We start from the raw sequence: 14,155 nt of genomic DNA, 5'->3' as shown, positions 1-14,155 counted from the left end.
TGAATAAAAGCTGTACATTTACTAATAATCTACTGGTGAAATCTGTACATACATTGCAGCAGGAGAATGGGGTCAAGAGTCCCATGCTAATACACAGAGTTGCTTTGAAGGTCTGCATCCTCAGACATGGCTGCTGTAGTCCCAGTGAGAGCGCCATCAGTTCTTACAACTACAAATGAATAAGAAAAGACAGGAATCTTGAGCAATCCATCTCTGGTGTTCCTGTGATGTCCACTCAAGGTGTCATTTCTGACGCTTACACCTTAAAACACCCCTGCTGAGGGGGATCTTTAGTGAAATGACAAGAAAAAGATTAATACAGTGAGCACGGGGTTGTTAGAGTGTTTCTCCTGTTTGACATCAGTGCCAGTAAGTAACTTAGTAGTCAACTACTGTAGTTAAGTATGAGTGTAGGGTACCTAAACTTTAATTGTGCATATTATGCTTCCACCCTTAGAGGGGGAGACATGGTCCTTACCAGTTACTTTGAAGATTAAGACATAAAATATGTTGCATTAAAGATAAAACTAGCAGTATACCAGATGCAACATTCAAATGCTACTGGGACTTGTAGCCTACTTTACTAGGAAATATGATACTCTTAACTCCACTACATTTATCTGACAACTTTAATAATAATTACTTTGACTTTTTAGGTATAAAATATTGCTTATGCTTACATATTAATGTATCAATATTAACAATCCAGTCATATAAGATATGCTAATATACTATACTAATATTGATAAGGGACATTCTGCATAATGTATGGCCTATTTTTTACACTATTTTATTTAAGTAAAAGATCTGAATACCTCTACTACTACTACTACTACTGCAAGTTTCATTCTAGCTGACAAAATGATAGCCTACAGTATGTATTATCCTTTTATCCAAGGGTTATTTAAGAAAAACTTATGTTATCCCAGGATGATGACCTTGATACAGTCTGTCCGGTGGTGACCATCTCTAGGGGTGCAAATGAACGCTGCAGGAGGGCGGTGTGTTCATTTTCGCACCTCGTCCTCAACTTGGAGCAAGTATGAAGGTGTGAACAGCTGAGGGGAGGGGGTCGCTTTGATCAGGCAACTTAGCTATTGTTTGGCAGATAGGCATTTGCATCGGGAAGAGGTTTCTTTTAACATTATGCCCATTTCAATTATTTAAGAGGTTTTTTTTTAACATTAGGCCCACTTCAATGATTTAAGAAAGTCGGCCTGTTGTAGTGGTTTCTTTACAGGTCGAATGCAAACTAAAAAGGTGCAAACTAAAGTACATTTCATTCCAGCTTTTCTCTCCCGAGGCTCGATTGGCTTCTGTAATTAAAACAATCCAACTAGTATTACCCCACTAAGCACCTACTTTACGGAGCGCTTTGATCCATCCTTTCCAAAGGCGCATTTTCATGCAGCTCATGCCCAAATCAGTTGCTCCCTCCTTATCATATGTCAAACATGAATGTGCTCCAAAACGGCAACAGGATCGTTCACACTCATTGCTCATCGGTCAATTAACAGCCGCATTTTAAATGAGTCTAGTACTTGTTCGGTTTAAGCTAATATGTGCAGCCTGAGGTTGTGGAAACAAGCCTGTATGTGAGGAAGAAAGTTTAATGCAGACATTTTACAGCACACTTCGCCTCACTGTAAATTAGGCAATACTTCATTCTGAGAAAATACAAACAAATATAATAACCTCCTTTAAAAATAAGCCAAAAAAGACGCACCACTATCTGTTCAAATAACAAAGGTATTTCTGAAAGCTAAAAACGTTCAAGTGACTGAGAAAGCGCACGATTTCTTCCCAAATGAAGCTTCAAAGGAAAGCTCTCCACACAGTCACTTGACATCTGTCTGAGCTGCTTTACACCCGTGCAATAACCCTAAAATGTGACTTCTGAAGTGAACGGTAATGAGCTGCAGTCGCTTCCACAGGATGCTCTTCTCCATATTTATGACCGGGGAGATCAGACCGTTTCAAGTGTTACGTGGCACACTTCTCCACCGAGGAATGCATCTGTATATTTATCACCCACCATTAACGACGTGCTACTCTGGTTCTTCCCAGTGCCTCCTGGGAGCTGTCTTAATGTTGGTTACACATCTCATATGATAAAACAAGTATTTACAGTCAATATGAATCATCTTGATCCTGTTTGTTTTTAAGCAGGACTTTATGTCGTAACTTAAACACATAAATCTGTACAAAAACAATTATTTCATGTAAAAATATATAGTATGCTCAGAGCCAAAGACTGATTCAAACATTCACACAAGAACTGAAATGTGCTAAAACTGTTTCTTTACATAAGAGGCATCTGAAACAAAAAGACTAAAACCTACTGGAACAAATGTATTTAGTAAGAAACTGTCATGAAAACCTAAAGCAGCATTAGGTAACATGCGATACAGTTGGCTCCAAATATCAGAGAGGGGGGAAAAGTTTAAATATTAAATTACATAAATTCTCAGAAATAATATAACATGACATGGTGAGTACATGTCAGTGGTTTTCACCACCTCCACCGCTTGCGGGGATCAGTAGTGCACAATTTAATTTTTGCTATATAAAATATGACAAATATAATACATTATATTTAAACTGCCCAAAAGTACTGTATATAATACAAGAAATAAATAGGTTGACAGTGACCTGCTACAACATGCATCATCAAAAATAATTCAACAATAATCCAGTATAATGAGCCTTTCAGCATACTTTTAGACTGATGATACTTGCGTATTTTTGCCTACACAAACATACTGAATACAGGACTTTCACTTGTAATAGATTACTGTATTTTTGCATTGTGATTTTACCATTCTTATTTGAGTTAAAGTACTGCTTATTGCTGTATATAGGAGCAAATTCATCTTTTTCACTTTAAATTTCCTCCCAGGGACTATATGCAACACCACAACTGAATCTGAGCAAACACAGTAGATGTACAGGAGTCTAACTGATGTTTCTTCCAGTGCAGCCCACAAACTGCACTTGTTACATCTCTTTGATGGGTACACGTAGCAGGAGTAACTGAAACCAAGTTTAAAAACTCCACCTGCTCTCACCACATGCTGACGTAACGCACTGTTGTTGCAGCTAAGGAAATTACATAACAAAATACTGAAAACAATCACGGACACTAACAGTTAGTACACCACTGAGCCACATCCGGGGATGACCTCTGCCTGGCTCATACTGTCTGGTGTATGAGCCAATATTGTATATCCTTTATTGGGCTCTGCTTCTCCTAGTCAGTGCAAAAAAAAAAAAAAAAAAAAAATGCATAATTTAAGTGCTACACAGAAACAAATGCATTTATATGCATTAGGTAATTACTGATCCCAGCAATCTGGGCAAGCACCAAGTAAATCCTGCTTATTGCAGCTTATATTAAAATAAAATAACAAGAAGATTCAGCTCCAGAACATATTTTCACATTTTACAAAAGCATCCACTGTGTTTTTCATCTAAACAGAAACAATTCATAAAACAGTAAGACACATGCAGTAATGTACGGCATTTTACGTGAAGAGGGGCCCTATTCAAAAGTAGCCATGCACATTCGTGCAGAACAAGAAACTGATGGGTGTCTGAAAATCTTGAGCAGTTTATTGTCTGGCTGATTGTGCCTGAGAGCCAGAGCCAGGAGAGGGGTAGGAGATGGCGACAGTGCCTGAAAGATCTCCTCCGGGCCTCCAGCTGACCTCCCCCTCTGTATCACTGATGTCCAGGTGTGGCAGATCCCCTGCCACTGCCTCTGAGGAACTGTCACAGCAGGAGCACACCTAGAAAACACAGAGAGGCTGAAATAAGTCGAGACAGGGTGGGTGCTGGAAAACACGCAGACTCCACACAGAAAGGCCCCAGTCATTTTACAGGTTCAAAGTCAGAAACTTCTTGCTTTGAGACAACAGTGCTAACCACTATATATAAACCACACCACATATATAAAACCATTGTTCCTAAAAATCTAAATTTCTAGCCACACACCTAAAAAAGTTTCAGTCTTAGCATTTTTTTCAGTTTCACATATTTGCCAAATCAACACCCAGACAAAGATACAGATGTAGTTAATATTTCAACCAACATGACCAAATGCTGAAGATTTAGCACGTATATAAATTTAAATGCCAGTGAAGGGTGGTGAATTTAACTGAATGGAATTGGAATTGAATGGAACTGAAATGAAATATATGTTCTCATTCTACCTTGATGTCTATGGCCTTAGGTAGACCTCCTTTCTTAATCCAGGGGTGGACCTCGATCAGTTCCTTCTGTTCCTCAGAAAAGCATGGCTGGTTCTTCTGCAGCAGCCTCAGCTTCTCTCTGTCCTCTCTGAGCACTGTCTGGATGTCACTGCAGAGGCAAGCAAACACACAAACATAGTCACATTCAATATTCCACCTAACAGTCATATATGACCAACCATTAGTCAATAAAGCAGATTCTGATACTGATTATTACATTTGCAGATGAGTGGGGTGGATGACAAACACTAACACTGGAAGTAGTAAAAAATTATACTGTGCTGATAACCATCTCCAATCACCTGCTGACTCTGTTCTCAATGTCAGTCTCCTTTTATTTACTGTCTGCGTTAATGTAAGGGTGCCACCTAGTGGCCAACATATTGCTGTGTTTAGTGGTGCTGCTTGATAAGGACAAAACTCACCAAGTGCCAACAAAGTAACAGCACTACCATCAAATGTCTGCAGCTCAAGGACAGGTTTCCTGGTGACAACCCTTGAAATGTGCCATGGGGCACATCTTTTGGCAGAACTGGCCCCTGAGCACAGACATTTAAAAGGCCCCCTGCCTCTCATATACAAGATCAAAACACCCAGAACTGAATGATATGAAACTGAAAGTGTGTAGTTGTTTTGTCTGTTGTCATTTCACATCTCTTTCTAGTTGCACGGTTGAGTTTCCCCGACATGAAATGTTAACAGTCACTTATAACAGGCAGGGGTCTCCTGATACCTTGGGGCCCTGGGCCTATGCAGATACTGCAGAGAGCTGGTGAAAGGAACTGATGAGATGTGTCTGGAGTAAACTGCTTGAAGCTGAAAGGTGGAAACTGTTCAGTATCCCAGAAGGGGGAAATCACTTTCAGCACAGAATTATACAGTATGTATTCAATCACTGGTTCTCTTTAGTGAACTTAATAGGTTTGGCCATGGGCCTCCAACAGTAGGGTTTTTGTTGCTGAAAACACAGCTGCTGAAAAACTCATATCCTCCAAGCCATCCTTATAGCACCTTAGACACCAATGACTGTCCAAGTTCATTTGTCTTATAAAATTAAATTAGAGCCCTGGATATTAATAATCTGATGGATAATTTCCCCAGAAACGTACAAGGAAAAAAGCTGGAATCAGTTTTTTTTGTTTTTTTTTACGATCAGGCTCAGTTAACAGTGCTTTGTTGAAATGTACAGAAAGGTATTCTGGATAGGGAGTTTCAGTGTGCTATTTAGTTTGTCATTAAACATTAGTGTCTAATTCCTCACTGGCTACAACCCTATCCTCCTACTCACCGTGAGGGCAGCTGATAGGTCATCATGACCTTGTGATCTGTGTTGGCCATGAGCAGCCACAGTGGGTCCTGCAGTAAGTGTTCGCTCTGCTCCATTTCCTCAGTGTTGCTCAAGTGACCTTTGACCTTCTGGCTAGTCTGGGATGAGTCCACACTGCCAAAGTACTTACTGCTGTTGTTGCTTCCTGAGAATTAAAAACAAAGAAATTACAGATAACATTAAAAGAAAAACTAATCATATGCTTTTGTAATATATGTAATTTTTTACATTTAGAGATACTAAACCAAAACATTACTTAATTACAAATCCAGCTTCTAAGACATTTGATTTGCCTGATACAAAGGTGCTGATTCCATATCATGCATTGTTGAAAATTAACTCCAGACCTGTTCCACTGCCGAAGGTCCTGCTAGCTGAGGATGCACTGACTGATGTCCTGCTCTTAGATGTCCCACTGGCTGAAGTTCGACAACCGTTGGACCCCGAGCCCATGGACCCTGAGGTGGCTGAGCCAGTGCCTGAGCAAGAGTCCTCATGTAGAATAATGTCCAACATGTCGCTGGATGACGAATTGGCATCGCTGTTGTTCCCATCGCCATGTGAACTTGCCTGCACAAACAAAAAACATTCAAGTGATATATTAAACAGAAGCATAACTTCACAACACTGGCCATCAGACTGTAGCACTTTTCCCATCAGCTTCATATTTATAATATGCTGTAGATGGTATCATTAGCTCTTTTGCAGCTTGTCTCTGCATTCTTTTATTCAACTGCAAGTAGATTTATGCAGTGAGCACAAACTCCATCTCTCCTGACTCACAAAAGCATTGCGTTATGGTTGAGCTTTCTTAGATACAGGACAGTGATACTGATCTTTCTCCAGCTGATTTGTGGGAAAATCATTACATTCATAGAGAACAGGATGTACATTATATTATAATATATAAGCAGCTTACTTTTTACCTTCCTGGCCACATCTCAGTACAACACAATAAAGAGAATACAATAAGTTATCTTCACTGATTCTAAAATAAGTTTCTACTATTGGTTCAGGCCTTTGAGGGTTTGCTTGCAAAATCAAAGAGTTTATGCATGTGGGCATACACTGAATCAATCTCATGCTTGAAAATCAAGATTCACTCTATGCAACACAAAAAACAAGAATAGTGCAGGCTATAAATGTAAATCTTAAGTCATGAAAAGGAAAAAAGAACTGATAAAGGTAGAACAGACATATGGAGTCAGGGAGGAACGGAACTAGAGAGGTGTGGAGGTTTTCTTATGATTTGCCTACCTCTTTGCTGCAAGCCCTCAGCCTAGAGCACACTTTATCCCAAGACAAACGCTCACAGGCACAGGGCATGCCCTCGCAATACAAGGGTCCAGGTGGACCAAGGAGACTGAGAGATGGCTAAAGGGTGTAAGGGATAATAACATCATGTGTTAACACCCTGGCCATTTCCTCAGTTTAGACTGGCTTGACTTTACACATGGAATTAGCAACACAATAGCAAAAACCAGCAACACTTCCAATGCTGTGAATAATGTGGAGGAATCACTGTGATGATGGCATTAAATCTTACAAGGCTGAGACATGTGTGTCGTGAAACCCAATCTGCCCTAGTTCAGCAAGGCAGTGACAGTTTAAGTTTACAGGTGAAGAATATCAGTCATAGGCATTGGGAGACTGAGGGAGAAAAGGAAAGAGAGAGAAGGAAGCAAACAAAACATTTCCTTGCTTACCTGCTTTAGCTCCCTCTCCTTGGCCTGGCTGCCACTTGCTCCTTTCTCCCTTTCAGCCATATTAGTCCCTTGTGCTCCAGCTGAGAGCACTGTGTTGTCCTGCCTGTCCACAGATAGCTCCAGCTCCAGCAGGTTCAGGGGGGAACTGCAGCGTGACTGGAACAGGGGTGGGGATGCCTGCCCTCCACCTCCTCCAGACTGCGGTGTTGGGGAGCGAGACTGACCCACAATGGGGGCCTTTGGAGTCTCAGAGGATGGAGGGAAGTAGAATGACGGAGTCAGGGAGCCTGCTTGAGAAGCAGAGTGGTTCTGAGAGTTGAAAGGATTCTGAATGCTGGAGGAAGGTGGAGCTGTAAAGGTGCCCTGGCCTGGAAAAACAGTCTGACCAAAAGTCTGTGTTTGGGTGGGGAAGCCCCCAGTCTCTGTGTGGTACACTGGCTGTGGTGGTGGAGGCCCAGGGGCCACTGGTGAGTACATGTAGTTAGGCAGTACCAAAGCCACAATGGGGGTGACCACAGGGGTGGTGTAAGGAGTAGGGTGGATAGACGGAGGACAACCAGGGGCCTGAGCCCCCTGCCTGTTCCCAAAGGCAGATAGAGTAGTATCTGTGCGGGGAGCTATAGAAATGGCTCTGGGGTAAACCTGGAGGGGGTAGCCTGGCATCACAGTGGGGTAGGGCATGAGAAAAGTGGACTGTGAAGCATCAGAGGGAGACCAAGAGGTCGGGTTAAGGCTGTGGTTTAGAAGAGTAGTCCGCAGCTGTTGTTGTCTGTGATGGGAGACTGTGCTGTCCGAGGACTCGATCTGCTTTGCTCGCTTTGACTTTGTCTTCTTATTCCGTGTGCCTTGCCGTGTGGTGGGCTCTGCACCTGGGCTGCCCTGCTTGTAGCATCGAGCAGCAAGTACAGCTGGAGGGTCAGGAAGATAAAACAAAACATGGTGAGTGATTTGACTTTTGTTGAATTTGAGTTATCAGGACATTTCCACTTTATTAAAACTTGGGTCTTGTTTTTGTAGTTTTCCTATAATTTCTAATGATTATGATAACACTGTAAACTAAAAGCGAGCGTACCCAAAATGCCAGTAACAACTGTGTAGGAAAACTGGACAAACACTACTATGGCACGTGTGCAAGGTCAAACTTAGACCATTAGTCTGTAAACTGTGACTGATGTTTGAGTAATAACTTTATTGTTCACCTTAATTTTCCCTTCCAAATAAGTCAGGCCAAGGTCAGGGTTTGTTTAAAGACTAATCATCTGCCTGCTTGAGTTTCTCATCTGACTCCTTTTCACAGATGCTGCCCCATTCCCAAGTCTTACAAATGAACTTGGTGAGCACAAAGTTATTGATACAGCCACAAGTTGTAATAAATCAGGATTATCCTTCTTATATGATGTGTTAGTGTTATGTTCAGTGGTACCATCGCTGGTGATCTGTTTTCTCTGGTGTTCCAGGTACTGAGAGCAGTTAGCCTTCAGCACTGTGAGTTCACGGAGCTCTCTAAAGCGATTCAGAAAGGTCTGCTCCTCCTTTTGTGTGTGGGCTGCCAGGACCTGCTTGGTCAACCCCAGCTTCTTGTAGGGCTCCCTCTCCTGACTGGGAGGTGAAGTAGCACAAGGAGGAGCCCCGGTGTTCTGGCTGGACTCTGCTGTTTCTCCTCCACCTGCTACGTCCTCTGTGATCTCTGCACAGATGACAATGGGGAAGTAACTTTAACAAACTATAAAGTAACGAAAAGTGAAGTTTAATGCAGTACAACAGTTGACAACACTGTAAAGCAATACTGGCCAAGCACTGCAGTGGCTTGCATTGGAACATATGACAATAGAGCTCACTCACTGATTACAGTGATTACTGAAGTTCCGACTAAATATATTTCTGTTTTACATTTGCACTTCATCATTGTCAAAAAGCTCAGAAATCCAATGTCCTCCAGACAATAAAACAGTGAATTACTGTTAATATAGTCACTGAGCAAGCTGTCCTGAATGCAGCTAGTTTACATAAAACTGAATTTCTGCATTAATTTGGTGAGTGGATAAATCTTTCATTGCATACCAACAACAAGATAAATGCAACACCAGATAAATATACTTATGTCTCCAAATTGCTACTGATTTATCGTGTTTTTAGATGAGACAGAAAAAATTCTTATCACCACCATTCATGTTAGTCTGGACAGGACCCAGTAACCCTGCAAATGTTTGTTTGTGCGGAGTAGGACTATAATGTATGTACGAGTATAGTAGGAAGTTGACTTTTCTGCATTTCAGATACAAGCTGCCAAGCATCGACTGAAACATACACACATACACACAAAGACATACACATACAGGTATCAAGATGAATCTACAGTGCTGCGACAAACCATTTACCATTTCCTTATTTACTCTATTAGTGCACATTAGTCACACAAAGTGGTTTCATATCTTCGAAATGTCACATTAGACAAAGGGATCAAATATATTAAAACAAGCAGCTGATGCTGGAAAATCTGCAACTGTGTCTGAGCTTAAGCATTTCAGCAAATTCTCTGCACTGATATTAAACTTCTATTATTTAGCTGTTAATGCAGTTAACTGCATGCTAATTTGGTACAACCTGTTATCAAATGCTCAGTACCTTTTCAAATGGGTAACATGTTTTTTTGGATAACTGTTCTGTAAATACAGTAAATAAAATGATAAGCTAAACATTATCTTTTGTTCAAAGACCTGATACTTTTGTATTATAAAACATGCAGCAATAGGCTGAAATCAGGTTGGAGGAAAGTACTTTTTCACAGGACTGTACCTGACTCTGGTTGAGGTTTCTTGTCCCCAACATGCACTATGGTGCTACTATAGCTACACTGGCTGGTTATGGACACCACACTTTCTGGCTTGTTAGGTACAGGTAGGGGCAGCGAAGTGCCCACTACTGCTGTGGATGTGTCACTGGACTTTTTGTCTCGATCATCCAAAGTGGAGAGACCAGACTGATCCTTCAACAAGGCTGGTTCTGCCAAAGAGAACAGAGAACAAGACACGCTGACAAGGAACTGGTATTTCAGAGTCCGATTTTAAAGGACAGAGTGTGGTGGTCTTAAAAGGCTGTAGCTTTGTATAAGGAGGTGACATTAGGTGTCTGCTAGGCTACTGTGGTGTGACCTGAGCCAGTTAAACATACCTTCAGATACCTCCATGCTGTTGGATCCATTCTGTTTGTCCTCATCTGAGTTGGAGGATGTAGTGTTAGACAAAGACTGACACTTCCTCTTCATGGTGATAGGAACATTACAACTCTCCAAGTACCTACATGAATCATAACAATACACAGATGAGTTTCTGTTGTTTGCCCGTTAATTATAATCAGCAGAACAGGAAATGCCATAAAACTACTGTTGCACTTTTCTCTCTTTGATATTCCTGTATTTAAGATCAAACAATAACAGGATAATAAAAAAATAATTACATATTTATTGATAATTAAACACCTAATGAAATGTGTGTTTGAAATAGAATTAGACATTTTTGTAAATTTATTTCTGTTTTCTGTATGAAGTAAAATCTGTGGGAGACTTGATAGAGACCCTTCATTCTGGTTTGCCTGTACCATAACTGTGACTAAGAAACTAGGATTCAAGTGGGGCATTCTAGTGTGCGAGGCTTGAAACAAATGGCCTCTTATGTAGAAAAAGAACTGCAGTACAAGTCAGAACAAATTCAAATGCGGTCTATTATAATTTTTTTTACCATGGATATCATTCTATAAATTCATGCCCTTCTTTAGCTTTGTACCTGATGACACTGTCTAGACAGCTGATCTGCTGGTAGGAGTAGACAGTCTGATTATTGAAGGCCAGCTCCTCCTGGAAAGAGCCTCTGCTCTCCTCCATAGCTGACCCAGTATCCCTCCAGTTAAAATACGTGGCTGAGTCTTTGGGCCGCACCACCACTGGGCTTTTCTGTACAGACTCTACTGGAGAAAGGCCAGGAATTATGGGCTGAGTGCAGGATGAGGTCAGTTTCACAACAAATGAATTTGTCATAAAAAGTCACATCAGCTCTCTCACTGTCTCTGTTTTGGACACACTTTTTCTATTTACACACAGATAAGCAGGCAACTATGAGCCGGACTTACTGTCGTTAGTCTTCTTGTTTTCTGGTTTAGTCATCTGCTGTTCCTGGCTCTTCTGAAGGTGAATTCCCTTACAGATTTCCTGAAAGGTTCGCTGTGTAAAAAAGACTCAAAAGTCAGTATAATTTCTCCACTCTGATTCTGTTGTAATTCATTTAAAATATTGAATTCTATTTGAAACAGCCCAGTAACAAACAACCAACAGAACCAAAATTGACTTAGTTACAATGATTTTGAAGGAAAAGTGAAATGAACCTGCAGTTGATTCTAATAACAAGTACGCTGTTAGTTAATGTGAAAAGTTAAGACAACCTAGTGTGGACTGTTCTTGTATAATCTTGCCCCTGCGTGTTCTTGGGCTGGAACACACAGTAGTAACCTCTAAACATTTGGGTTTACTCACAGGTCTAGCTTTGCTGAGAACTTCCTCCTCCTCTCGTCGCATCTTGGCCCCGCTGCCGTTGTTCAGGTTCTCATTAGAGGAGGTCATGCCCATAAGGTGGTCAATGCTGTTCACACTACTGTAGCCAATGGACCCACTGCTATGAACTGGCTGCTTACAAAAAAGAGAGAATTTAAAAGTAGGGTTGGCGATTCTATTCAGAAGTATTTTTTGTTACATATCTTTAAATTCTCTTTTCATCCCGTTGGCAATGAATACATTAATTGCATTGACAACATAAAGAAACAAATCCATCATCTCTGGCAGTAGCAGGGCTGAAAAAAGCCTGACCAATAATTTTACTCGGCATAAGCAAAACTGGTCTACCTGCCTGTCAACCTACTTCCTACTTGAGCACACCCTGTCCCAGACAGCTGAGCGAACAAACACACATTTAGACTCTGTTGTGCTTTGTTTAGATTTTTTTTTTGAAGATTTTGCTCTAATCCCTCAGTTGTATATATTAGCACTCGCATCTTTTCTTTGATTCATTTCATTACTGCTAGCATGTATATTTTATCACGTCTTAAATAATCTACCTTCCTCTGTAATCCATGTCCTAAATGTCTTTCATTTCTTATCCTCTCTCACCTGGAGCAGAAGCCGATGGATCTGCTCTGTAATCTCCTGGATGTCAGACTCCATGGGCTTCATCTTACCCTCAGCAGAAACTGGGGCCACAAAAACATCTTCATTCACGGGGCCCCTGGTAGAGAACATCAAATATCGGTTGATAAAGGCATTCATATAGTGGCTAAGTGATGTTTAATCTTGCCAGGCACATAGCTACATGAATGACATACTCTGTCAAATTACTGTAAATATTACAAGACTATAATACTCACATGCGGACTTTGTGTCTCCCAATGACAAAGGAGACCTTCCGGCTCCATGGGTTGACAAAACTGGACCAGCTGGTGTCCAGAATGATGTATTCTCCATTTCGTGCACAGAAGCGGATGGACGAGTGGTCAAACGGGTGCCCTGCATACTGAAGAACTGCAGAAAAAAACCCCAAAACAGTCACATCATAAACACAGAAAGAGGCACAAGAAATTCTTTTACCATCTATTTAATTCTGTGGACTCACTCTTTCTGTGAATTGCCAGCATGATTGGTCGGTCACTGGGATGAAGGTGGTGGAGGATTGGAGTGCCAATGAGGTCCTGGGGGAGGTAGCCCAGGAGAGGAACTGCCCTGATAGACACAAATAACCTCTGTTAGTTAGAACTGTAATGTCAAATTGTATTGTCCTTGTCTAATAAGAATTTTTTTTTTAGCTCAGTAGCAAACTCATTCCTGACACGGCTTACCTTTCGTCAACATCTTGGAACACACAACTCGGCGTGTGTGTGGTGGTGAAGATGCGTTTGTCAGTTGGAATTCTGGGTGCTTTATAGAAGAGAAAACTTTTGATGAAGGAGTTTGATGTTTCCCCAAAAAGTGGGACAAGTTTAGAAGGTGATGAGCCATCATAAGGAGTAACAGCTCTTCCCTATTTGCTCAAAGTGTTTAAGTATGCAGCTGTATGAGGTATAGACTGTAAAGGCCCATCAGGCTTCAGATTGAGCAGTGTGACACCAAGATTAATTTGAACAGCATTATCAGTGTGATGACTGAGAACCTATATTCAACATGCAGTCATACAATAATGAACAATGTATTTTTCCTTATGCTTTGGTGTTATTTTTGTTTTCTCAAACCTGCAGCCAGGTGCTAACCTTCATAACCAGAATGAACCCTCTCAGCCAGGAGGAGGCAGCAGAACTGGTCTTCAGCATGCACTGTATCTTGGACCTTCATCAGGTAGGGGGTCATGCGGAATGGGTAGTACTGCAGGTCACCTTCACATTCTTTACCACCACTGTTAATCAGTTAGAAGAAGACCTAAATTAAAATAAATCAAATAAGGACGGTCTATTCCATTTACATATTTCCAAGGTTCATGGATTTTTTATTTCAAGGCTGTGAACACATGGTGGGCACTATGTACAGTGGCTAGCTTTCTGTCCATGTATATGTACACTTAATGACATTGACTGAACGGTGGTGTTTAAGATCTTAAATTTATGTGGTGAATTTGAGTCCTCAGGTCATTTCCTCAGCAGGTACCTAAAACACCGGACATCCTAAGAATATGCCTGAGCTGAAGCAGTTCTGTAGGAAGAATGGTCCAAAATTCCTCCTGAACATTGTGCAAGTCTAATCCACAACTACAGGAAGCGGTCGCTTAAGGTTATTGCTGCTAAAAATTGTTCAATCAGTTATTAAAACACTGTTGCCATCACTTTTTCCCCACTATCACTGT

The 14,155-nt window shown here is 41.1% G+C and overlaps 1 protein-coding gene across 10 annotated transcripts in view; it reads right to left on the bottom strand.

Annotated features, from left to right (window-relative positions):
- Nucleotides 1-2,143: 2,143 nt before the first annotated feature.
- per2 (period circadian clock 2) overlaps nucleotides 2,144-14,155 on the bottom strand; it is a 26,361-nt gene continuing 14,349 nt past the window's right edge. For 5 of the 10 annotated variants that reach the window (XM_020595800.1, XM_020595801.1, XM_020595805.1 and 2 more), the window contains exons 8-24: nucleotides 13,569-13,711; nucleotides 13,161-13,239; nucleotides 12,938-13,044; nucleotides 12,693-12,846; nucleotides 12,439-12,553; nucleotides 11,809-11,961; nucleotides 11,409-11,499; nucleotides 11,066-11,246; nucleotides 10,455-10,579; nucleotides 10,080-10,286; nucleotides 8,707-8,970; nucleotides 7,284-8,191; nucleotides 6,835-6,951; nucleotides 5,925-6,147; nucleotides 5,539-5,722; nucleotides 4,212-4,359; nucleotides 2,147-3,788 (exon numbers count right to left, since the gene is read on the bottom strand). In XM_020595800.1, coding sequence (XP_020451456.1) covers nucleotides 3,612-3,788; nucleotides 4,212-4,359; nucleotides 5,539-5,722; nucleotides 5,925-6,147; nucleotides 6,835-6,951; nucleotides 7,284-8,191; nucleotides 8,707-8,970; nucleotides 10,080-10,286; nucleotides 10,455-10,579; nucleotides 11,066-11,246; nucleotides 11,409-11,499; nucleotides 11,809-11,961; nucleotides 12,439-12,553; nucleotides 12,693-12,846; nucleotides 12,938-13,044; nucleotides 13,161-13,239; nucleotides 13,569-13,711 — 3,376 coding nt within the window. In that variant the 3' untranslated portion in view covers nucleotides 2,147-3,611. Of the gene's footprint in view, nucleotides 3,789-4,211; nucleotides 4,360-5,538; nucleotides 5,723-5,924; nucleotides 6,148-6,834; nucleotides 6,952-7,283; nucleotides 8,192-8,706; nucleotides 8,971-10,079; nucleotides 10,287-10,454; nucleotides 10,580-11,065; nucleotides 11,247-11,408; nucleotides 11,500-11,808; nucleotides 11,962-12,438; nucleotides 12,554-12,692; nucleotides 12,847-12,937; nucleotides 13,045-13,160; nucleotides 13,240-13,568; nucleotides 13,712-14,155 lie in introns of all 10 variants that reach the window. The other 5 variants (XM_020595807.1, XM_020595806.1, XM_020595808.1 and 2 more) reach the window with 5 other exon arrangements.

Source organism: Monopterus albus, unplaced genomic scaffold, assembly GCF_001952655.1.
Source record: "Monopterus albus unplaced genomic scaffold, M_albus_1.0 scaffold28.1, whole genome shotgun sequence".
Lineage (NCBI taxonomy): Eukaryota > Metazoa > Chordata > Actinopteri > Synbranchiformes > Synbranchidae > Monopterus > Monopterus albus.
Note: the sequence above shows the minus strand (reverse complement) of the source record. Positions and strands in the feature narration are given on the sequence as shown.